This window comes from Leopardus geoffroyi, chromosome C1 (genome assembly GCF_018350155.1).
Source record: "Leopardus geoffroyi isolate Oge1 chromosome C1, O.geoffroyi_Oge1_pat1.0, whole genome shotgun sequence".
NCBI classification, from domain to species: domain Eukaryota; kingdom Metazoa; phylum Chordata; class Mammalia; order Carnivora; family Felidae; genus Leopardus; species Leopardus geoffroyi.
This window is the reverse complement of record NC_059328.1, coordinates 148,639,902-148,665,456: the sequence shown is the minus strand read 5'-3', so window position 1 is coordinate 148,665,456 and position 25,555 is coordinate 148,639,902. Positions and strand designations below refer to the sequence as shown.

Here is a 25,555-nt window from a genome sequence, read left to right as displayed (position 1 = left end):
ATGAATGGGCAGAGAGGGAGACACAGAATCTGAAGCAGGCTCCAGGCTCTGAGCTGTCAGCATGGAGCCTGATGTGGGGCTCGAACCCACCAACAACAAGATCATGACCTAAGCTAAAGTCGTATGCTTAACCAACTGAGCACCTAGGCGTCCCAAGCTTCTGACTCTTGATTTCAGCTCAGGTCTTGATTTCAGGGTCATGAGTTCAAGGCCCACCTTGGGCTCTGGGCTGAGTGTGAAGCCTGCTTAAAAAATTTTTTTTTGAATTATTTGTTTTGAAATTATCCTCTTATTTCTTGATCACAATAAAATGTTACAATGGAAATTTCAACTGGATACTAAGATACCATAGATTTGACACTCCAAAGGGAGGCCTTGTCACCGTAAGCAAAATGAAGTAGTTTGCTGGACCCCTGACACTTTACCCAGAGAGAGAGGCGAGCCCTAGGGGCTCCACCAGTGCAGGCACTGAGGGGGTGTGGCCTTGAGAATGGAATGAATTCCATACTTCCTGAGAGTTGTACAAATGATTCCTGGATGGCAAACTTTGAAAAACCCACAAAAGCTCCCCAAGAGGAAAAGTCAGTTGTGATTAAGCCTTTGACAAGAAACTTGGAAACTTCCCCAGTCACATTGATAAACTGGGGCCCTGAATGGGGTGAGGGAGAAGTTGACCAAAATCCCCTCCCCTATTGTAGATTTTCCCTGGCAGCAGCCTTAAGTCTATCAGAGTTTTGGGAAGCCTGGGTGGCTCAGTCGGTTAAGTGTCCGACTTCGGCTCCGGTCACGATCTCATGGTTTGTGAGTTCAAGCCCTGCATTGGGCTCTGCGCTGACAGCTCAGAGCCTGGAGCCTACTTCGGATTCTCTGTCTCCCTCGCTCTCTGCCTCTCCCCCTGCTCACGCTCTGTCTCTCTCCCTCTCTTAAAAATAAATGAACATTAAAAAAAAAAGTCTATCAGAGTTTTGGTTTTTTGCATTAATCAGGCATCGTAATTACCGAATAGAGACTGAGTATGTGCCCTAAAGGGGCCATAAAAAATTAGTTACTGAGACCTGAGAGTGAATTGATAAGCCAGGGGTCTGCCTGAGTTTGGGCCAGTTCCACGTCCTGAAGATCCTTAGGAAGTCCATGGGAGCGGGGGGCCTGGGTGGTTCAGTCAGTTAAGCGTCTGACTTTGGCTCAGGTCATGATCTCATGGTTCATAAGTTTGAGCCCCGCATGGAGCTCTGTGCTAATAGTGCAGAGTCTGCTTTAGATCCTCTGTCCCTTTCTCTCTCTCTGCCCTTCCCCAGCTCATTCTTTCGCTCTCTTTCTCAAAATAAATAAATAGACTAAAAAAGAAAGGAAGTATGTGGGAGCATGTTTTGATTATCACAATAATTAGCGAAGAAAGTGCTATTGGCATTTAGAAGGTTAGAGCCTGGGATGCTAAAAATCCTGAAAATTGCTCTGCTTGAAATGCTAACAGTGTCCGCATTGAGACATACTCATAGAGGCAAGGACAGGAGCATCTCTTTCCTGAGCAAAATTTTAAAAGACAGTGGAAGACAAAGATAAAAGTGTATTTTGATTATATCATAATTCATCATTCATGCTTATTCACCATATCCATTTCATTTGGGTTGAAATGATTTTGTGGGCTCCGTGCAGTGTTCCAAGAGTCCTCCTGGGGGCTTGGATGTATTACAGCAGAAGTAGGTCATGGAGTAGGTGATCCAGCAGAAGGATCACTGACTGTGGGTGTTGCAGAGCCCTGGCCCAGATGAAGCCTGCTGTGGTAACTGAAGACTGGGATCAGTGCCAGGTTTGAGGAAACGGGGCCCGCCCTGGTGTGGTAGGCTGAACAACGTCCTAATCCCCGAGACCTATGAATGTGTCACCTTACAAGGCAAAGAGGACATTGCTGATACAATTCTAGATCTTGAGATGCGAAGATGAACCTGGAGTTTTGCATGGGGACAGTGTATTCACAGGCTTCTTGTAAGAGGGAGGCAAGTGGATCCAAGTCAGAGAAAGGAGATGTGACAACAGAAGGAGAAGATGGAGGAGTGTGGTGGCTCTAGGAACTGGAAGAGGCAAAGAAATGGATTCTCCTCTAGAGCCTTCAGAAAGGAACAAAGCCCTGCCAACACCTTGATTTTGGCCCATGAAAGCCGTTTGGGACATCTGATTTCCAGGACTATAAGATAGTTGAATGTGGGGTCTTTTTGTTTGTTTTTTAAAGCCACTGAATTGGTGGCAATCTGTTACAGCAGCAGTTGGAAAATCGTACAGCTGGCATAACGTATAATAGAAACCTTCTGACTCAGGAGACCAGTAGATCTCAGAGTTTTCCCTCAAGAGTCTCCATCCCATGACACAGCCTTCCCTACCATTTTTAAGATTCCAAGGAGATATAAAAGCAACTCAGTCAGTATCTCCCACCATACCTTGTGTACATTTGCAATCATGGCGCATGGCCACTTGACAGAAATGTGTGTGCACTGGGACAAGGGTCCAAAGTAAATACAAAGGATTTCCATATTATCTGCGTTTTCCTCACTAAAATTTCTCCTTCTCTCTGCATGGATAGTTGAAAATGTAGTCCATGGCATCAAGGACATCACACTGCTTACTTTGATTTTCACAAGGACCTCCCTCACCCTACTGATTCCTAGACTGGATCTAGTGCTGCCTCAGGTCTTACAGAAGCCTCAAGTAGCAAGGTGAAATACACATTGGAGAAAGTTAGGTGAGCATTGCTGCAAAACAAAAAGAACCTCCCTTACTTGGTAGAGCAGAGCGTTTAAAATGGCAGGAATTAGATCACCCTTTGCAACAACCTACTTGACTTTTTCCTCTTTCTTCAGACCCTAGTTAAATATTTAGCTACAAACTTGAAGATCGAATAAAGCCAGACTTTGAGTTTATTTGATAAGAAAGCTTAGCATCAGATACTTAAATCATTAAGGAGAAGAGACCAGCCTAATGTGCTGTAAAACTAAAGATCAACGAGGAGTCAACCTAGATTCCTGTGTTCTACTCATTTCGGTAGGAAAAATGTTTATTCACTTGGAATTGGAGATCATGTGCTGAGTATGGATTCCCTGAGAAGGTCTGTTTTCTCTCAGGCATGCTTAGTCTGGCACAGGGAAAATGAAAACAAGTTAAAAAAAAACCATCATTCCTGGATAGTAATTTTCTCTGGAGACTTAAAAAAAAAAAAGGGAAATTAAAAATTGCCTCTGCAATCTCACTGTGAATGTCAAATGAAAATGCACAGAAGAGGTGGCCCTGGTAGCTCAGGTCCACCTTTAACTGCCTAAAAACAAAATTTTCAAATGATAATGTGTTTCCTTTTGTCAATCGAAAATTCCAGAAGAAGGAGACTTTTATATGTGTGTTTAATTAAAAAAAAAAGTAAGCAGTACAATAGAGCTAATGTTGCACATATGGATCCTAATTTTGCTAAAGTCTGACAAACCTGAGAAAAATAATCGATGCTATGAATCAATGTGTAATTATGTTAGTATTCCATGTAAACCTATTATTCAATATAACATGCCTATGGGCCACATTAGATGAAGGTCCAGTTATGGAAATGAGGGCATCGGGCATCTGTTCACAGTTGGGAGGTTCTCCAGCTTTCACTGAAGACTGGCACCTCACTCCTCCATCCTACAACCTCCTTATCCTGGTGACCTTGTCAGCAACTTGTCCCCTTCTCTACCCCTCAACCTGTCCCCTTCTCTACCCCTCAACCTGTCCCCCACTTAGCTATCCACCTCCATGGCCACAGCCTAAGGCTGCCCACAGGGGCTCTGACGACACCCACCAGCTCTTGACCCTAGGGAGACCTCTCTAACCCTGACTCCTCTTCGTTCTTCCATTGTGAGTATCTCTTGCGCCTCAGCTCATACAGATAAGATCTCTCAGGTACTCACCTGAAAATCAGGGCCACATTAGTGCCCAAGGCAATGAAAAAGTGATGGTGCCCTTGTCCTAGATGTAATTCAAAAAGGAACTCCAATTTCTGATTTGTTTCTCGTGGTGACTACATTAGTGTTCGTTGGCTTGTTTATTTTGGAGAAGGGGTAGGGAGGAAGTGAGGGAAGCATATTCTTAGAAAAAACTTTTTTTTTTGATTTCTGGGTGTCCCCACATTGCCAGTACTTCAATATGATTTAGTCCGCTAATTGGGTAACTGGAATCATTTTATGAGTATTCTTATCCCCTTTGCACTCTAGTCCTCCACTGCCCAGCCAGTTCACTAGTTCATTGTGCTCTCATTTTAGCATGCCTCAGAATCTCCTGCGATGCTCACTCTCACTGCCTGTTGCAAATAAGACGGGGTCACAGCCCACCTCAGCTCCCACTGGCTGTGTGGACCTCCCAGGGGCCTGCCGTGACGTGGACTGCTCACTCCAAAGCCCTTAGCTACAGGGTCGGTTCTGCCCTCGCCATGGTGACTCTGCGGCTTGCAGGCAAGACCTCTCTTCTCATTTCTCCATCTTCTCTGAGGCCTAAGGGAGATTCTGGTACCATCCAAGCCTCTTAGGGAAGCTTGTCAAAGGAGAGGCTAGCTCTGTCCCTCTGTCTGTTTAGACTTGTCCTACTCAAGTTGCTACTCTAATACAGCTGCCCAGTGGTGGCTCGGAAGAGGCTTCTTCCCAGGGGTTCAAGAGGGAAGCGGGACATGAGTGACCCCTGGCCTCCTCTCCCTCCCTTCAGACCTATCTGGATTTAGGAGTCACTCTCCTCTCCTCTCTGAGTGCTCCTGCCAACCAAGTGATCAAATTCTTTCCTGGAGGGTAAGCTCTTCTTACATGTTGTAGAATTCCTTCTCCCACCAGTTCTGTAAAAGCCTGACTCCTGCTCTAGATATCTGAGGGGAAGTTTTTAAAATACCGAAACCATTTTCTCTCTCAAAAGGGCTTGGCTCTTGGCTCTGAAAGCTTGAATTTCAAAACTATTGTTTCTGCTGGTTCCTTTAAAAGGTAGGTACTGAATATCACAACTGAGCAGAGATTTTTTTGTTGTTGTTCTGAACTGTATCTCACCTCCCGCTGAAACAAGCTTTATTGAGTTAAAAGGGATTAGACTCTAAAGAAATAGGGGAATAAAAAAATACGTTGGGTAATATTAGGAAAAAAACACAAAACCATGCACACATAGCCCCCCCACAGCCATGGGCTATTAGATCTTGTTTTGGCCTGGCCAGCATTTAAAACATTCAACTAGTTGGCGATATTTTCAGTTGGATGATTTAATCTAAAAAGCTGTATTTCTGCCTTCTCTTGGAGTCATGGTGACCTTGGGCTGTGGCAGTCACCAGGATCTGGCCTGCCCCAGAGGTCAAGGCTGCGCACCCCAGTTTGTTGAAGCTCCTGTTCAGCGCCCCTTGCACATTCCCCTCCTGGCCAAGCCCCAGAGGGCATTTGTAACTTCTGCCCTCAGTAGCAATTTACAGCCTCAATCCTTCCTATTGTACCTCTTAAGTTATTCCAGAACTTTGTACCTTCCTTAAACTCCTTACTCTCCTCCAAGCCCACTCCCCTGCACTCTCACCAGATGACCTATTTTGTTGAGAAAATTGAGGCCAGAATTACTGACTTTTCTAGCTGCTGTCCAACCTACAAAGTTCTCTACATCCATGTTGGTCTTGCCTCCACTCTCAGGATGGATAGTCTTCCTTTTGGTCAAAGCAACCTCTTCAGTTATGCTATTTGAAAACCATAATGTTGGGGTGCCTGGCTGACTCAGTTGGTTAAAGCATGCAACTCTTAATCTTGGGGTTGTGAGTTCAAGCCCCGTGTTGGGAGTTGAGCCTACTTAAAAAAATCTAATTAAAAAAAAAGTAGGCAAAAATAAATAAATAAGTAAAAACCATAATGTTTTTTATGATTATAGAAATGACATACTCTCGTAACTGTTCAACCAAAGTTAAAAATAAAAGTAGTCCCTTCCACAAACCCACAATGATACTATTCGCCAAAAGTAAATGCTGTTAAATTACTGTTAAATATATGACAGGTATCCTTCTGATTTGCACACAGTTACAACCACATATAAACTTAAATATATATGTATACACATTGCTCTATTATATTTTTCCAACCCTGTGATTGCGTATTGTCATGCAATTTGTTTTTTTTTTCTACTTAACAGTGATTGTAAATGCCTTTATGTGTTAGTTACATGTAAACATTACCTTTTTAATGTTCCATTGTTTGAGCATGTCATACTTATTCAAACTTCTTCAAAAATTGGTAGTGTATTCTTACTAAAAATAAACCAAATTATACAGAAGTGTAACAAGTGAAAGATTCTTTCTGCCCCATGATCCTCTTCTCCCATTCTTCCAGGGGTAATTAGTATTGGCAGTTTATTGGGAATCTTTAGAAACTTTTAAAAAGTCAGATATGTTGAAGTATAATTCATAGAGTAAACTTGGCCTTGTGCAGTGTATAAATGTATGTAGTTGTGGAACCAACACCACAACTAAGTTATGGAACATTTTCATCACAAAAAACTTCCCTTGTGTCCCTTACAGTGACCTCCTTCCTGACCTCCAGCCATGGCAACCACTGATCCATTTTCTGTTCCTACGGTTTTGCTTTTTCTTTTCTTTTTTTTTTTCTTAACGTTTATTTATTTTTGAGAGAGAGAGAGAGAGAGAGACAGAGCATGAACGGGGGAGGGTCAAACAGAGGGAGACACAGAATCTGAAACAGGCTCCAGGCTCTGAGCTGTCAGCACAGAGCCCGACGCGGGGCTCGAACTCACAGACCACGAGATCGTGACCTGAGCCGAAGTCATTCGCTCAACCGACTAAGCCACCCAGGCGCCCCGTTTTGCTTTTTCAAGAGGGTCATATAAGTGGAATTACACTGCGTGCAGCCTTTTGACGGTGGCTTCCTTTACTTAGCCTAATGCATCTGAGATTCATCCATGTTGATGTGTTAACCAGTCCTTATTTTGTCTAGTAACAGAAATAGCTTTGTTTCCAAATATGAAATCCTGCTATACCTAGAGTTTAGCTATATACATATATATATATATGTATGTGTTTGTTTGTTTACTTAAATAGTATAACCCTACTTCACATAATTTATCAGATCCGGATCTAATTCTTTTTCATGGCTTCAGAATATTCCATCATGTACTTGCTATGTAATGTAATTCGCTGTTATTCTCTCTCTCAAAGATATTATTTTATTTTTATTTTATCATTGTTATTTTTTTAAGTAGGTTCCACGCTGTGTGAGAAGCCCAAAGCGGGGCTTAGATTCATGACCCTGAGCTCAAGACCTGAGCTGACAGCTAACAGCTTGGAGCCTGGAACCTGCTTCAGATTCTGTGTCTTTCTCTCTCTCTATCCCTTCCTTCCACCTCCAAGTTTGCTCTCTCTCTCTCTCTGAAAAATAAATAATAAACATTAAAAATATGTACTTATTAACTATTTGATTTTTGTCTTCTATGAAATGCCAGTATAACTTTTGTTCATTTTTCTATTAGGTTGTCACTTTAAAAAATGAATTTGAAGGAATTCTTTATATAATAAGTAGACTAGAAATATTTTTTCTAGTCTTTATTTGTTTATGGGGTATATAGAAGCTGTTTGCTTTGTATCAATTCTGTAACACTTTTATTTATGACGTCTGGATCATATCATATATGGGGAAATTTTTCCATGTTTAAAGCTACTCTCAACTCCAGAATTTAATTAATCCTTTGCTGATAGACATGTCAATTGTTTCAAATTTCCCATATTGAACACTCTTGTACATATCTCTTTGCTTTTAAAGAATCTTGTAATCTTGTATATTTTTTCCTCTTATTGAGGATTTTTATAAGTTTTTTTGGTAAGACTTCTTTCTGTAAGATAAATTTCTAGAAGCTGGATCAAAGGATAGTCTTATTTCAAATTTTATGTATCTGTGCTCTTGGAATTCACATCCATCAGACTATTTTGGTACCCTGTTCTATCAGGTATTCTCTCTCCTACATACATCTTTGGCATCTCTCAATCTATGGGTTCTTTCTTTTCAGCTTACAAGTATGCTCCGGACTCATACTTTCCTAGAAACAAAGCAAAATAAAACAAAATAAATTCTCTTGAGTGTGCATTTTTTTTTCTAGTTGCCATCACATCTCTTTTCTTCTTAGTCAACCTGTTGAAAGGGTGGTCCATGCTTTCTTATTGTGCATTAGTGCTGTCCACTGCCATCTGTATCCTACCCCTTGTACTCCACTGATGTTGCTGTGGAAAGGACACCTAGGGACGTCCAGATGGTTTCTCAACTTCATCTACTGGCCACTAGCTCCTCCTGTTACTCACTAGTTTCTGCCTCCATGACACCAGCTCTTTCCCGTACTCACCTTCCTGGTCAGACTTTTTCCCCATCTCCTTTGGGTTCCAACTACCAATTCTCTCTCCCTTAACTTTGGTGTTCCCACTGCTTTGTTCTTGATCCAGTGTTCTTCTTTCCATACATGTCCACCCCATTGATTATATGTATGTACTCGCACTTAATGTAATGCCAACCACACATGTAGGCTGAATTATGTCCCCTAATTATCTCCAGGTCCTAATCTTTGGAGCCTGTGAATGTTTCCTTATTTGTCAAAAGGGATTTTGCAGATGTGAATAAGTTAAGGCTCTTAAAATGCGGACATTATCCTGGATTATTCGGTTGGACCCAATGTAATTACTAGTGTCCTTATAAAAGGGAGGCAGGGGGAGACTTGACTATCGGAAGAAGCAAGCATTATTTTACAATGCTGGCTTTGAAGATGAACAAAGGGCAGTGGGCCAAGGAATGTAGTTGCTTTCTAGAAGCAGGAAAAGGTAGGGAAAGTTCTCCTCCAGAGTCTCCAGAAGGAACCAGCCCTACTGATACCTTGACTTTTGGCCCAATGAGATGGATTTTAGACCTCTGACCTTAGAACTGTAAGAGAATAAATCTGTATTGTGTTAAGCCACCAAGTTTGTGGTAATTTGTTATAGCAGCCTCAGGATAAATACAATGCCCAAATCTGTATCTCTAATACTAGAACTTTCCTCTGATCATCAGAATCATAGCTGTGTCTGCTTGCTATCCTCAAATTCAACATGACCCAAACAGAAGTTATCACCTCCCTCTTCTACCTAGGTTTCCCTGTTTCATTTAATGGATCCACCACTCCCTGAGTCACACAAGTCAGAACCCAAGCGTCTTCCTGGTCTTCTCTCATCCACAGTCTTAATCATCAAGCCCTGCAGTGTTTTTTCAAATATGTCTCCTCTTCTCCATTCCTATAGCCTTTTGCCCATGGATTGATCCCCTCCTCAAACCCATTCTTCATGTCAAAGCCAAGATGAGCCTTCTAAAAGGCAAACCTGCCCAAGCTCCTTCCTTTAACAGCTGCCCAGAGTCAAGTCCCAGCTCTGTGGCAGACCATACAGGGCCCTCCCCTCCCCCTTAGTCACATCTGTGAACACCTTGAACTCCACTGACACTGAGCTGTTTGCCATTTCCCCATCTATACTAGGTAGTTTCATGTTTTCATGAGACTTCATGACCTGCACCCCTGCTGCCCCCATCCTTCTTTTTCTGGTCAGCATTTACTTGTCTTTGTAACTTTGCTAATTTTCTCTAATGAGGCAGGGCTAAGTGTCCTTCCTTTGTTCTCCTGTAGCATTTTGTGAGTGCATATTACAGCACAGCAGCTTCCACATGAAAGAGGCATTATCTGTATGCATCTTGCAGCCAGGACCAATGTCTTATCCATTTTTTAAAGCTCAGTGGTTTGTAGAAGACCTAGTAAGTGTCTGTTGAACTGAACTAAATTGTACTGTAGACAGAAAAAAAATATTCCATTTGCTTATAATATTTAAAAAATTTGGAAACTTCTCTTTTATAAGCTTAATCTCCTCTGACAGTTCTGGGCTATAGCCATGAAGAGCAAAAAACAAAAACACAAAACAAACACTGTCTGAAAATTCCCAGAGAGAGGCGTTTAAAAAAAGAACAATGCACATGTAAGTAAACTCTGTGGTCAACCCATCTTCTCAGTGTTCTTTCAAGAAACATATTTAAAATTTTATTGTTCCTTGATGTTCAAAACTTGTCAGCATATTTAAGAAAATGTCTAGGTATTTTGAATTTGATCTTTGACAATCCCAGAAGTTGACTTTTCTAGTCAGCTGTGAAATATAAATGCAAAGCACATATAATTTAACCCACAGCCAAATTTTAGGGTTGGGCATACATTCTGTGTAAATAAAGGAAGTAGGTATTATATCCATTTCTTTATAAAGATCATATCTTAAAGTGATAGAATGGGGAGATCTACATGATATACTGCTAGGTGACCAAAGCAAAGTGCAGAATGGTGTGTACAGCACGGCCCATTTTCTGTAAGGAAAGGAGGAATAATATATACTCATATCTGCATAAATAATCACTGGAAGGGGGCGCTTGTATGGCTCAGTTAGTTAAGCGTCCAACTTCAGTTCAGGTCATGCTCTCACAACTCTTGAGTTCAAGCCCCACCTCGGGCTCTGTGCTGACAACTCGGAGCCCAGAGCCTGCTTCGGATTCTGTGTCTCCCTCTCTCTCTGCCCCTCCCCAGCTCAAGCTCTGTCTCTCTCTCCCCCCCTCAGAAATAAAGAAACATTAAACAATTTTTTTAAAAAATCACTGGAAAGATAAATCAGAAACTTAGAAATGTAATTATCTGCAGGTGTGAGAGGTAGCTAAGTGGACGGTGATGCGGCAGGAGTGACATTTCTCAGTGTCTACCTTTTCCAAGTGTTCAGATTTTTCAATCATATAAATGCATAATCTATTTAAAATAATTGTAAAAACTAATTGTAAACAAATAAAATAATATCAGATGTAAGCCAGTAATATTCCCAGTGTGATATGCTACCATTTGAGAAGCAGTAGTGTATTCTTAGATTCTGGCCTAGAGTCTTTTTTACTTTCAACACTTGATTTAGAAATAATATCAAATTAAAAAAACAAAAACAGCACAAAGAAGATCTGTGCACCATTTACCAGGTTAACCTATTATTAGCATTTTATCCCATATGAGTGCCCTCTATCTATCCATGAACTCCTAATTTAGTGTTTGAACCATCTAAGCTCATGATCCTCTACCTCTAAGTATTTCAGCATGTGTTTGTATCGGATATAACCACAGTACAGTTATCAGGTTCATGAATTGGCAGTGATATCATGTGAACCAGAGAGTCTTCTTGGGGAAACAAACGTTTCCTAAACCTAAGACTCGTCTTAACTTTTACGTTGTACCAAAAGGTCATTGGGCAATCTCCTGTCATAGGTGAGGAGTGAAATTAAGTATATCACGGTGGAGCTCATCAAACACTTCAGACAGTGTCCATCAGTCAGTCTCAGACCTTGTATTTCCTCTTCTCTTTGGTATATAGCAAGCCATTCATTTCTAAAAGCCTGAAGCTTCCCCCAATTCTTAAATAAAAAAGTTCTACGTGCTCCCATTACAGTTCACTAAGGATTAGAAGAAGATTTCTCAATTACACATTGTTTAAAAGTAATTTAAAAATATATAAATATCACCTGTTTCAAACTCATTTGTTTGCATCCGTCTGCAACAGTGATAAATGTGATCAGGTTCTGGACTTGCCTTTTTTTGTCTCTGACTTTGTTGCTGAGTTTGGTCCTGTCAGAGAAAGAAGACATATGGATGCAGAGGTAAGCCTGAGAGGTCTACAGAAGGAAGGGAAGCTGGCCTTGCCCCCCAGGACTATGTTGAAGACCTCAAGTCTCGTACAGCTAGTTCAGTCTACTTAGAGGTAGTACTTTGCAACCCAAGGTCTAGGTGGTTTTTTTTTGTTTGTTTTTTGTTTTTGTTTTTTTAATTACAGAAGTATTCCATAAACATTAATGTCAAACGTCATGTTTCAGGTAAATAACACTGAAGAATGATTCTTTCATTAATACAATCGTTGTGAAGACATGGATAGTGGTTAGGAGGTGACCTTCCTGAGTGGGACGCATGCCAGGCTATGCTGGGTTTTGTGACTTAGTTTTGGGGAGGGTTCTTTCCTCCTACCCCCTATTCCCTTACTACCTTTGGACCCCCCAGTTCCTATCCACAAAACCTGACATTCCTGGGTCACTGCAGCAGAGGGATGTATTTACGCCATCATTTAACCAATCCTTTGTGGATGGAAATATGGATTTTTCTTTAAAAAAGTTTTTTTTGGCCTATGTACACAACACCTTGATGAAAAACCTTGTGTTTATATATATCTGTTAACTTGTTCTATGGTTTTTACAGAATAAATTTCTAAAAAGTGGGGTTGTTGGATCAAAGAAGTATGTCTCTATTTTTGACCTTTGATACCTCCTACCAAACTGTCTTCCAGAAAGTATGCAACAATTTACAGTCCCACTAACAGTGTATGAGAATGTGGTGTCCTACTCTTAGGACCCACCCGGTCTCTGGAAGATTGCAGTTAAACATTGGCTGGGTGTCTGGGTTTATACCCTACTTACGTAATACATTGGCTTCGCTCTTCAGTAAATGATGTAATCTAGCTAAATATTTCCTCTTCCCTCCAAGGGAAATGATAATAATAACTTCTCACGGGGCTGTCGTGGAAATAAATGAGATACTGACACCTGTTACTGCTTTTAGCTCCAGTCCAAGCCCCAAGAATAGCTTTTCAGGTGCCTTGTCTAGTCTGAGGCTGGGGGTAAAGCCAGACCCCAACACTGGGGACAGTGAGCTAGGATGGGGCCTTGGGAGGGAGCTAGAATATAAAAACAGTGCCAACCTTTATCACCTCCTTTATGTGTGTCATGACACATGACTGATGTTTCAATATCTAGTTTTCTGTTGTTTATTATTTTTTTTTGGTAACATTTTTTGAGGTAATGTGTATATCATACAATTCACCTACTTAAGTGTACAACTCAATGGGGTTTAGTATTTTCAGAGGTATGCAACCATAAATACAATCAATTTTAGAATATTTTCATCACTCCAAAAAGAAACCCCACAGTCTTTAGCTGCCACCACCAAATATCTGCATCCCTCCACTTACCCCAGCCCTAGGCAACCCCTAGTCTACTTTCTGTGTCTATAGGTTTGCCTAATCTGGACATTTCATATAAATGGAATTATACAATATGCGGTCCTTTGTGACTGGCTTCTTTCATTTATAATGTTTTCGGGATTCATCCATGTTGACAAATAATATCCCACTGTATGGATATAGTATATCTTGTTTACTCATTCATCAGTTGATGGACATTTGGGTGGTTTTCAACTTTTTGTTATTACAAATAATGCTGGTATAAATGTTTGTATACATGTTTCTGTATGGACATGTTTTTACTTCTTGGGTATCTATAATAAATAATATTGTAATGGATATCTTGGCAGAAAAGACTAGGGAAAAATTACCATGTCAAAAGAAAAGCATGAATAAGGGTCTGGGGGTGTTTGGGGCTTAACCTCTCTGGACAATACATTCGGAATCTGTAAAATGGGTTGTTGTAAATATTAGAGGTTAGATATAACAGAACACCCTTGGCACACAGTAAAATCTCAGAAAATGATAGTTACTATTGTACAGCCACCAAATCTTGAAGTAAAAGCCCTCTTGGTCCTAGCCTGTGCATCAGTCCATCCTGTCAAGATTATCAGATTTCCCTGGTTTTTCATTTTTATGACCTTGTATTTTGTTTTGTCAGTCTTGGCATAAGCCTTCAGTAACTTCCAGATTGATACCGTCTGAGGAAACTAAGGCTGGGTTCTGGCCAAAAGTCAGCTGTTCCCTTTCAACCTTCACATCTGACCTCTAGCTGAATTCTCCTTGTTGCTAACTTCTTTCCCTCCACCCCCACTGCAGGCTCTGCTCTTATACCCCTCAGGTCCTCAGGAACTAAGGATTGCTGTGCAAACCTGAGGAGCAAAATGCAGCTTGTGTGATATGATGGTCCACGGGCCAAATCCAACCCACAGGCTGGAACGGTTTGGTTTGCACAGTGTACAATAACAAAAAATTGACCTAATACATAAAAGCCAGGAGATCTCACACAAAACTATTCCAGGCTGTTTTTGAAACAAATCAGGTGTGTCAGTATGGGGCCCTCATCCTTGCTCGGAAAAAACAGACTGACTTGTCCTACCTCAGCTCCTTCCTTTGGTGCACTTCAGGGCTACACGGAAGGGAGGTGAAGTGACCAGTCTGTGGAGGAACGGCAAAGACCATTGTTTGCCACTTTCTTATGTGACCATGGCGCCATCCCTCCTCTCCCACTTCTTCCCCATTGTCGTTTATCCCCGCTAAGCCCCTGGCATGTTTTGTGATTTCATACCAGTCTAGACTTTATTTTCCACTTTGTTGAGTATTCGTTATGTTGTGGAAACTTTCCTACAAAAGTCTCCCACTCTACGCTTGTAAAGATAGTGGCATCTTATTCTCAACGTCTACCTTCTTTCCTTTGTAAAATATCGTGAGCGCCTTCTTTCACTGTTCAGCTCACTGCACCTTCCTCTTTAGTGTCTGCCATCGAAAACAGTGGTTTGCTCAGTTCTTAAAAGCCTGGTGGAGCTAGACACCATGTCTGCCAGGGCCAGGATGGCTCTCTTGCTTCCAGATCTGGCTCACTTAGAACCACTTGACCCATGATGTCTGCTGTCGGATCACTTGTTTCTTCCATCAGCCATGGCCAAGTGCATTGCTCAATCTTTCCTTGCACTTAATATGTCTGGTTAAACCCTTCCATTATCTCCAGGCTCTCTTTTGGTACCGGATTCTGCCCGTTTTAATCTTGTAACAATCCTCTCTCTTTTCACAGACCTTCGATTTTTGAAGGGAGTGTTTTTGTTCTTGCGTGACCTGATTCTGCTCTTAACAACCCCATTCTGTTACATCCGTTCTTTGATTTCACTGTTTCAGCCCCGGTGTCTTCACCTTGGTTTTATCTGTCTGTGCTCTCTCTTAAATGCTTCTGTGGCAATATCTATTTTATTCTTGGAAGCCTTTGCCTATATTCCTTTGGAAAACTCTCTTTATGTCATTGAAAAAAAAGTTCCATTATTCTGTAATCTTTGAAGGGAAGAATGTCTTTGGCTCTTCACTCCTTTTCCTAATTCCCTATATTTTAAGACATTAATTTCGGGGCCCCTGTGTGGCTCAGTCAGTTAAGCGGCAGACTTCGGCTCAGATCATGATCTCACAGTTTGTGGATTCGAGCCTCGCGTCAGGCTCTGTGCTGACAGCTCAGAGCCTGGAGCCTGCTTCGGATTTGACGTCTCCCTCTCTCTCTCTCTGGCCCTCCCCTGCTCGCACTCTGTCTCTGTCTCTCTCTCTCAGAAATAAAGATTAAAAAAAATTTTTTTAAAGAAATTACTTTTAATCTCTGCCACCACATGAATAGAAAGAATAACTTGTGTCTTTTAAACAAAACCCTGAAAATCGGAACTAGAATGGCTTTTCTCCTATTGAGGGATTTGATTAGTCCCAAACCAGTCCTTTCACATAGATTTCTGTCTTCAAATTCAGCTCTATTTTAAAGTCAGAATTATATCCAGATCCTCTCTGTTTGGAGACCTCTAAGCTTCAGCTCCAGCCTGTGATCTCACGGGGTCATGGAGGATAGCTTTAGATTTGGGATTAAGAGATTTCCAGAGAAATTCCTCCACTTACACTATTACACCCTGGGAATCTCTTAACTTCTCTGAGGCTCATGTTTGTCATCTGCAAAGTGGGGTAGTGACAGCTATCACTTTGTGATTTTTGTGAAGATTTCATGAAATCCTGTATGCAAAAGCAGGTTCAAAATTCTATCTGTATTATGTATTTTTACTTGGAGCTCTGCTCACCCTAATTTCATGTGTTTGTCTTTCAGTCCTTCAACATTTCCTTTGGAAGTTCTCTGCTTTTTCTTTTGGCTTATTTTTCTTGGCTCAGGTTCTCTGTCACTTCACCCTTTATAATTAATTAATTAATTAATTAATCACTCAGAACATTTTTGGATGAAAATGTTGACATCCTGATAGTTGATGTCAGACTTATTGGAAACAGGGAGATTATTTGGGGGGTAAGGTGACTCCCTGAGGTTGTGTTTTCCAGGGGTCAAGACAACACGAGAAATACTAATTGCTGATGTGGAACTGAACAGAAATTAGGAGGCGGGGAAGAGCAGAGAAATGAGGATGGGGGTGAGAGAGGGGAAGCCATCAACAAGACGGTGGGAGGAATAGGGGCCTGCCAGGGCTACGATGAGCAGTGAACAAAATCCTGGGTTGAGGGGAATGGGTAGTGGAAGGACATACACATAAAATCTTGGATAGCTCATATTCTGCTGCAGGTTGTCTGGTTGCTGTGATGTAAACTCTGCTAAATCTTTGATATGTTTATTACCCTCTGGAGTAGGCTTTTGGGAAATCACGGAAAAGGGCCAAAATGAGATCAGGGTGGTGGGACTCAGGGACACCAAATTCGTTGGAAATCAGAGGTGATTCCTGGAGATTCACAGACATTGTTGAAGGGCTTTGAACATCCACTAGGGGTAGGCTGGGGTTTGAGCTCATCTGATGTATTTGAAGGGGGCGGTGACTCCAGCTGACATCCCGACATGCACTTGAAAACGTAATACATACCCCCAAATCAGCCATACCCACCTTGGACTTGGGTTCCATCTAAAGAAAGCCTATCACCCCATTAGTCCTCTGAGTAACCTCAGAACTAGCTATTTGTTAGGGTTTTCTATATTCTTTTCCTCAACAAGAACTAATTTACCCCAGTGGTTTCTTCCTGTACCTTTTGTTTACTCCCACTAACTTTATGTTTACCTGTTTCTTTTCTTCAACCTAAAGACCACCTTCATTTTCTACCTCCCTTTCTGAGGTTTTGCATCTCACTGCCTCCTCAAATTTCACAGCTGTCATTTCTGTGAGCACGACTGGCTCAGCTGTGTGTGTGTGTGTGTGTGTGTGTGTGTGTGTGTGTGTGTTTGCACTTGTTTCTGGCTCTTGTAGCTCACACAGCAATACCAGTCTTCTTTCATAGTGAACAATTCTTGGATTGTTTATATAACACTCTCTTTTGCTCCACAATATTTGTAAAATTTTGTTTACAGGGAGAGAGGGAGAGGAAGAGGGAGAGAGGGAGAGAGAGAGAGAACACACGAGTGTTTATCTTTTGGAGATAGCATGCTGAAGTATTTATAGATGAAATTATGCTTGGGATTTGCTCTAAAATAATCCAGAAGGAGAGAGGAAGAAGGAGAAGTCGGGGGCTGGATGCTATAGATTCAACAAGATTGGCCATATTGTTGAAGCTTTGTGATGAGTACCTGAGGGTTCAGTATGATATTCACACAACTCTTGTGTATGTTTGAAAATTTCCAAGCCTGCTTCGGATTCTGTGTCTCCCTCTCTCTCTGCCCCTCCCCCGTTCATGCTCTGTCTCTGTCTGTCTCAAAAATAAATAAACGTTAAAAAATTAAAAAAAAAAAAAAGAAAATTTCCATAATAGAAACCTTAACTAAAGACTGTTTATTCAAGATCTGCATGTGGGTTAGTGATCTCCCTAGCCAACACATTTTTTTCTTTACTGTGTAAGACCTCCTCCTCAGCATGCCCCCCATTCTCACCAAGCCATTTCTAAACTCACTCTGCATGTTGATCTGTTGGCACGCCTGTTCCCCTTTGGTCTAGGGTCTTGTGGTAGGCAGGGGCCACTTTGTACTCATCTTTGTGTCCAGTGCCTCAGACAGCGTGCTGAACTGAACTGAAATGAGCTAAAGAAGAGTGTCCGCCAGCAAATCCCCAGCCTTGTACCTCCTGACACAGTCCTCCACCATTGTCATGGTTTTTGTTGGGCCTGTGAACATATCACAGGGGCTTCCAGTGAGTAAAACCACAGCACATCCATGCAGGGCTTACTCCTCAGGAGGGGGAGGGAACAGCCACTTTGGCTTTCAACATGTACAGCCATATCTCCACAAAGCAATCTGATTGGACTGGCCCTTTTCCTATTACACATTCTCTGAGATAATTTCAATTCCTTTCAGATCTGAAGTTCACATCAAACTTCCCCCTTTCTATAATTTGGTGATTTGAGTGACTGCAGTTGTGGGCCTAAATTACTGCTGGGGTCCTTATTGCATAACCTCCCTTTGAGCAGCGTCTCTTCTCTTGCAATACATCTTCCAATCTAGAAGGAGAGACTAGTACCCTTCTTCTCTTCTTCCTTCCTTTGGGTGGTTGGCCCTCCTATCACCTGCAGGAGAGGCAAGTCTAGCGGTCCTGCCATCTTAGCTTCCCATTTCCCGTATCACCCTCCTCTGTTTACTCCTCGCTTCCATCTGACCCCAAATCTTCAGCTTTTCCTTTAATTCCTATTCGAGGCTCATTTTATAGCACTTCTTATAGTTCTCCTGCTACTATAGTTCTAGAAGCTTCCAGAACCATCATCCTGGTACCACCTTACTCTCACTACTCTTGAAATAGCTTATTACAAACCTCAGTGCCCATTTTGTCTTCTTCCCAGTGTGTGCCACTGGTAAAGTTAAACTGGGGGGTGGGGTGGGGGTCAGGTGTTATTACACCCATTTGACAAGGATCAGAAAGGTTAAGTGGCTTGTTTAAGGTTTAAGAACTAGTAAGGGTCAGAAGTAGAATCCTAGTCTCCTAATCTCCTAGTCTAGTGTTCCAGCTGGTATCTACTATCCTCTTTATACTTTGCTACTGTCCCTCTGGGGATTCATGGCTGACCTTGAACTTCTGTACATTTATAAGAACAAGTGCGCCTCACAACACTTAAATATTCCAGCAAGGAGTATTTCTGACAATGGTCTCAGAGGACCAGGAACTGAGCTAAGCCAAAGTGAGGTGGTTAGGACTAACTGTCTTATTGATTCATACTGGCATTGGTTTAAGTTTCAATATTGTCTCAGACAATTTTCTTGTTCCTGAAAAAGAGCCAAACAATGCTGGGGGTGGGGGTGGGCGGTGCAGTGGAGGGGGTGAGATGCATCAGCATGACCACTGGGCTTCAGCCAAGTGCTTTTGGAGTTCCAGGAATCAGAGATAGGCATGGCACCTGGTCACTCCCCAAGGGTTATCAACCTATAATGTGACATACTCGAGTACTGACCACTTTTTTGGGTCAAGACAAGTGTTGATTGTTGGATAGCATTATTATTAAAAAAATTTTTTTTAATGTTCATTTGTTTTTAAGAGAGACAGAACATAAGTGGGGGAGGAACAGAGAGAGAGGGAGACACAGAGTCTGAGCTGTCAGCACAGAGCCCAATGCAGGGCTCGAATTCATGTACGGTGAGATCATGACCTAAGCCAAAGTCCGATGCTTAACTGACTGAGCCACCCAGGTGCCCCAGATAATATTATTAATTAGAGGTGCAGAATAGAACTGTGACAGATAACCTTTGTGAAAAAAGAACCTGGTTGTCCCTACTATCACCTGAAGACAGCCTTGGCTATTCACACGTGAGTATATGGGGTGGGGGGAGAGAGAGAGAGAGAGAGAGCGAGCTGTGGAGGGTAGGAGAGCTAGAGCAGGGTTAGCTATGGCAATACTTTCCCTCCTACTCCTACCTCCAATTAAAATCAACATCTATACCCCAACCACAATGCCCTGTAGCGTTGTGACCACCTAGGTTCTACAGATGAACTTTGTGGGAAGCCCTGAGCAAATCTCCAATGGAAACTCTAATTCTACCTTCCACCCTTGATTGCTTTGCAGAGGAGAGTATGTTTGTAACAAATCTAAAATTTTCATTTTCCCTCACCAAGCCTTCAAAACAAACTAAGTATTTATGCGGGGAACTGGGAATGACATTTTACCTCAAAGGAAAACTTGAGGATCTTGAAATAAACATATGGAGAAGACTTACTCCTCATGTTTGCATAGAGTTTGGCCTTTATACAGCCTTTGTACTCATTTGTCCTTTAGGAAGAACTCACTGTGGGTGGAACAGCTCAGGGTCAGCATCAAGGAGAGATAGACTTATCCTGAGAGGTGGAGTGGAATAGTCAAGTATTCTGGATTCTCCACTCATTCAACAGAATTACATGTGTAAACTTCAGTGGGTTCCTGACCTGCATCAAAAGGAGGCCCAGGAAGGCACTAGATTTATAACTTTGGATGCTTTATTATCTAAAGTAAAAAGAGAAGATACAAAAGCTGTTTTATTTACCAAGCAAGTGCACTAGACCTATGGAAAGTTTTGGTCCTTTTGCTAAGCTGTCGGATGTTTGAGGCAGTTGGCCAGACGGCTGTGTTTTACGTCCCAGCTTAACATTTCCGAGGCTGCTGAATAATGTGGATCCTTTTCAGTGGAGTGACCTTCTCCAGAGCAGGTCTGGGTTTTTGATGTGCCATATGCACTGCTGCTGGAAATTTATGGCTGAGCTAGAGGTGAGAAAGAAAGAAAAAATAAGTGTATTGGACCTTTTTTGGTCATGAAGTATGAGTAGCAGAGAACAATACGGTTTGGTCAGGGGAACCTCACAGTTTTTGGTTACTTCTTTAGTATCTCTTTTCCTAAACCACCTCCAGCTCTGGGCTCATATATGTATATGTTCACCTGGGTTTTCTCTCATTAGCTGGCTCCTGATTTTGAAAATTATAAATAATAGTATATACAAGATAACATATAGAAGATACATGTACATTTATATGTATGTTTTGAAATGACATCTGTACAGGTATAAAGGGTTGATCACATCTCATTGTTCCGACAAGATTAGCAAGGATTCTGGCACTAGTATGTATATATGGATCACTATTTTCCAAGGAGGCTATGGGGACACTGGGGAAGGTCCTGTAGGGGAGGAACACCTCCATTGTCAAAAGAGCAGAAATAAGGAGCCTCTGAAAGAAGTTAGGAAGAGTTAGGGTCAGTTAGTATGTTGAAGCGTGTGAAATAGCTGTATTTGTAGGTAAAAATGGTCTAGTATTGGCTATTTCACATGGTCCAATCTCTACAGCCTGGTAAATGGAAAGCTGAAGAGTGATTACCAGCTTCAGGTAACAAAAGTTCTCATTAGTCATCCCACGGAAGACGTCTATGAGGAAAAGGGCTTACGTGGCTTTCAGGGGACACAGACACTTTTGACAATAAGAGGAATTTCACATGGAACCAAGAGACCTTAGGGAATTTACACTAAGGACAGCTTAAGATGGAAAAGATGCCCAATGTGGTGAGCAATTCAGACATAGTTTTCTCAGGAAGAGAATTTTGACCCAGTGACCTTTTGGGTCCATTCCAGTTCTTGGTGTCTAAGCTGATGGATAAAATAGAAAAATACCTAATAAGGACACTTGCCTTAGCCAGCAAGGAAGGGATGCCTCAGCTCATGAGGAATTTAACTTATCACTGTAGAGTTTAGATGCCCTTGCCCTGACACTCAAGTTAAATAAAGGGGGAGATAAACTGTGCATGACCCGAGGCATCACATTGTTTATAGTTTGTTTGGGCTCTTCTAAGCCAGGGAAAACATATGTGCCTTATATCTCCTCTCAAATATCCCTGAGCTCTGAGCACACAGAGTTCCCCTTCATGTGAAACTTGACTCCAGAAAGTCCTTTCTTCTTAGTCTTAAAAAATTAAACAGGCTGGAAAAGTATACACTGATGTGTTAACAATGGTTATCTTTGAGGAATTATAGGGCAATTCCCAGTCATTTGCTTTACTTTGCCTATCAGTATTTTTCTAAAATTTTCCTTTTACAATGAGCAGACAGAAGTAATATAATAATTAAACCCAAGGATGGTCTCTGCTGGCATTCCAGCAGGAAGGAAGACACATAATTGAGATATTGGTCATAAATGTTGCTTTAGAATCCAAAAAAAGAGCCAGTGACTTTTTTTTTGTGTCAGATCAATTATCGTTGGGCCACATGACAGGCATTTTATAGTGTGGTCAGGGCAGAGTGTTTTGTTTTGTTTTTCTTTCAACATTAGAACCAAAAGGAAACTTAAGAGGCCACCAACGTTAGTAGTTTTCTTCCAGATAACTACTGGAAGTACTGGGTGTGTTTAGTGTTGACTAAAACAGATCAACCACATTCAAGAGATTACAGGTAGGACAACAATTTGGCAAGGTACTTAAAGTCAAACATAAGGTGAAGGGGCGAGAAAGGAAACAAGTTAATTCTTACCTAACAGAAATGTGGGCAAGTAACCAAGGTGAGACAGGGCAAGATGGCAAGTCGAGACTGAGGAGATGAAGCCCCAGAGTTGACTGTTGCTCTGCAGGCATGAGAGTGACCCCTGTGGGGGTGGGACAGGAGGGGACTGGCGGCACTAACTCGTTACCTGATCATCTTCAGGCTTATCTCCATAGTTTAGAGGTTGCATTTTTTTTTCTCATCACTTAAAAAATTGTGGTAAACTACGCAGAACAAAATTTACTATTTCAGCCATTTTTTTTCTTTTTTTTTTCTTAATTTTTCTTTTAACGTTTACTTATTTTTGAGACAGAGAGAGACAGAGCATGAACAGGGGAGGGTCAGAGAGAGGGAGACACAGAATCCGAAACAGGCTCCAGGCTCTGAGCAGTCAGCACAGAGCCCGATGTGGGGCTCGAACTCATGGACCATGAGATCATGACCTGAGCTGAAGTCGGCCGCTTAACTGACTGAGCCACCCAGTCGCCCCTATTTCAGCCATTTTTTTTTTTTTTTTTTCAAAAAAAATTTTTTTTTTCAACGTTTATTTATTTTTGGGACAGAGAGAGACAGAGCATGAACGGGCGAGGGGCAGAGAGAGAGGGAGACACAGAATAGGAAACAGGCTCCAGGCTCTGAGCCATCAGCCCAGAGCCCGACGCGGGGCTCGAACTCACGGACCGCGAGATCGTGACCTGGCTGAAGTCGGACGCTTAACCGACTGCGCCACCCAGGCGCCCCTCAGCCATTTTTAAGTGTACACTTCAGTGGCATCAGATACATTTGCATGGTTGTGCAACCATCCCTACCATTCATCTTCAGAACTTCTTCATCACATCAAACTGAAGCTCTGGATCCTTTAGACAATAACTCCTCACTCCCTCCTCCCCACTGCCAGCCTCCAGCAACCACCATTCTACCTTCTGTCTCTATGAATTCTGACTACTTCAGGTGTCGCAGAGAAGTGGACTCAGGCAGTATATTTGTCTTTTGTGTCTGGCTTATTTCATTTAGCATAATGTCTTCAAGGGTTACCCCTGTTGTGATATGTGTCAGAATCCCTTTCCTTTTTAAGACTGAATAATATCCCACTGACTGTGTATGTACCACAATTTGTTTATCTTTTCATTTGGATAGGCCCATAGGATGATAGACATTTGGGTTGCTTCCACCTTTAACTATCATGAATAACGCTGCTATAAACACTGGTGTACAAACATCTATTCAAATCCCTGCTTTTAATTATTTGGGGTATATCCTACAAGTGGAATTGCTGGATCATGTGATAATTGTATGTTTAATTTTTTGAGGAACTGCCATATTGTTTTTTTATGGTGGCTGTACCATTTAACGTTTCCACCAGTAATGCACAAGGGTTAGGGGTTACATTTTAACTAAGGCATTTAACGGAGATAGATCCTAAAAGTTCCGCTCAACTGCTTTTTAGGAGGGGCTTGTTGCAGATCAGAATGAATGGGAGACTGTCCCTGGGGTCTGTTGGCCATCTGGGAACTGATCTGGGAAAGTTTAGGGGGAAAAAATTGACAGGATTGAGAAGGAAGTGGAAATAATTCTGGCAAAGACCATAGGCTTAGGGAAGTTGCCCATAATTATTAAATTACAGATGTACAGGTTTGGGGGAGTAGCAAGACTCTATAGCAACTCTTGAATATACAACAAGAGAATCAAGTTCTCTCCTACGCCCCACTCCCTCAATCAGGAACAGGAACACCTTAATGTAGAAGGACTTGGGGGTTGTCAGTGGAGGGTCTATAAAGAGTCTTCCATCAGAACTGATCAGACTGTAAGTAGAATGGTCAAGTTCCAAACGCCCTAATTTTTTTCCTGTAAATTTTGTATCAAGGGCAATAGGAAGATTTTATTTTCAAACTGGAACTAGAAATAAGTAGGAATATCTTTCCAGAGTACAACCTACAACCAGCTGTCTTTCAGGCTGGCATCTGAACTTTGGGGAAGCTTTGGAATTTTCATCTTAGTTTTTTAAAAAAGATAGGGTTTCTAAAGAGAAAGGTGTTTCTTGCCAGATTTATTAGGATAAGAGAATCCAGGGTAGCCCCAGAAGAGAAAGAATTTAAGGCCAGTATATGTAAAAGGATTCTGCCTTGCTGTGACTCCATCATAGAAGGGACAACACACTGAACTTGAAAAGCAGATCAATAGAAACTACTCCATTGAGAATTTACCTTCATCTTGGGTAGTTGTGACCTCAGAACCTATAGTTTTAGTTTCAGAGAAAACACAAAAGAAGTATGATAAAAATCTTCATGACTGGAGCTAGGAGAGAAATTCTAGATGCAAGAAAATCAGCGGCAGGTTTTGTTTTAGAGCCTGAAGTTAGGTAGTGTTAGCAGACTGGAGCTCTTCCATTCATCTTTCCAGGGTGTTAACTTCCAACTCGAATGTTGGCACTTTGATTTCCACACCCCGTTAAGCAAAATGCTTAAAACAAAACATTCAGCTCCAGTCAATGAAATTCAAGGATACTCCTACAGCGATGTTAATCTACAGAACAGGAGAAACCTTTTTAGATTTGCAGATGCCTTTGATAGTTTCCACTCCCCCAGGATCCCATTTCACATACATCTCACTAACTTTGGCAATGGTGACACATCTGGCAACTTGAAAAGTGGCTCCAACTTTAACTAGGTTTCAACATTCCATCCCCCTCCACACCATAACCCAACCTTGTTACTCATGCTTTAACTGGATACTTTCATGTCCAGAGAAGCTTCACAACTATTGCCAAATTTAACTTCCATAACTGTCTAAAGAATTATATTTGGCAGTATCATTCTCTCTCGTTCCTTGCCTTAAAAAAAAAAAAAAAAAAAGATTAAATGAGCAACCATAAATCTCAGAGGAGCTACATGACTTCTAAAAGTTCAAACAGCCTTTAAGGAGTTGATGGAACTTGGTCTGAGACCGGTTCTCCCAGATTTTTAGTTTAGAGAGCTTTTGGGGTTACAAAACCCCTTTTCACGAATCAAAACCACACTCAGATACCACCTCACGCTAGTCAGAGTAGCTAAAATCAGGAGACTATAGATGCTGGAGAGGATGTGGAGAAACGGGAACCCTCTTGCACTGTTGGTGGGAATGCAAACTGGTGCAGCCACTCTGGAAAAGTGTGGAGGTTCCTCAAAAAACTAAAAATTGACCTACCCTATGACCCAGCAGTAGTAGCACTGCTAGGAATTTACCCAAGGGATACAGGAGTGCTGATGCATAGGGGCACTTCTACCCCAATGTTTATAGCAGCACTCTCAACAATAGCTAAATTATGGAAAGAACCTAAATGTCCATCAAATGATGAATGGATAAAGAAATTGTGGTTTATATACACAATGGAGTACTACGTGGCAATGTG

The 25,555-nt window shown here is 41.7% G+C and overlaps 1 protein-coding gene across 4 annotated transcripts in view; it reads right to left on the bottom strand.

Moving 5' to 3' along the window:
- DAPL1 (death associated protein like 1) overlaps positions 1 to 25,555 on the bottom strand; it is a 48,948-nt gene that overhangs the window by 5,282 nt on the left and 18,111 nt on the right. The window contains exons 4-5 of one of the 4 annotated variants that reach the window (XM_045479924.1): positions 24,372 to 24,401; positions 20,128 to 20,407 (exon numbers count right to left, since the gene is read on the bottom strand). The exons of 1 other annotated variant lie outside the window; for it this stretch is intronic. In XM_045479924.1, coding sequence (XP_045335880.1) covers positions 20,291 to 20,407; positions 24,372 to 24,401 — 147 coding nt within the window. In that variant the 3' untranslated portion in view covers positions 20,128 to 20,290. Of the gene's footprint in view, positions 1 to 20,127; positions 20,408 to 24,371; positions 24,402 to 24,627; positions 24,691 to 25,555 lie in introns of those variants that run through there. 2 more of the 4 variants (XM_045479926.1, XM_045479927.1) reach the window with 2 other exon arrangements.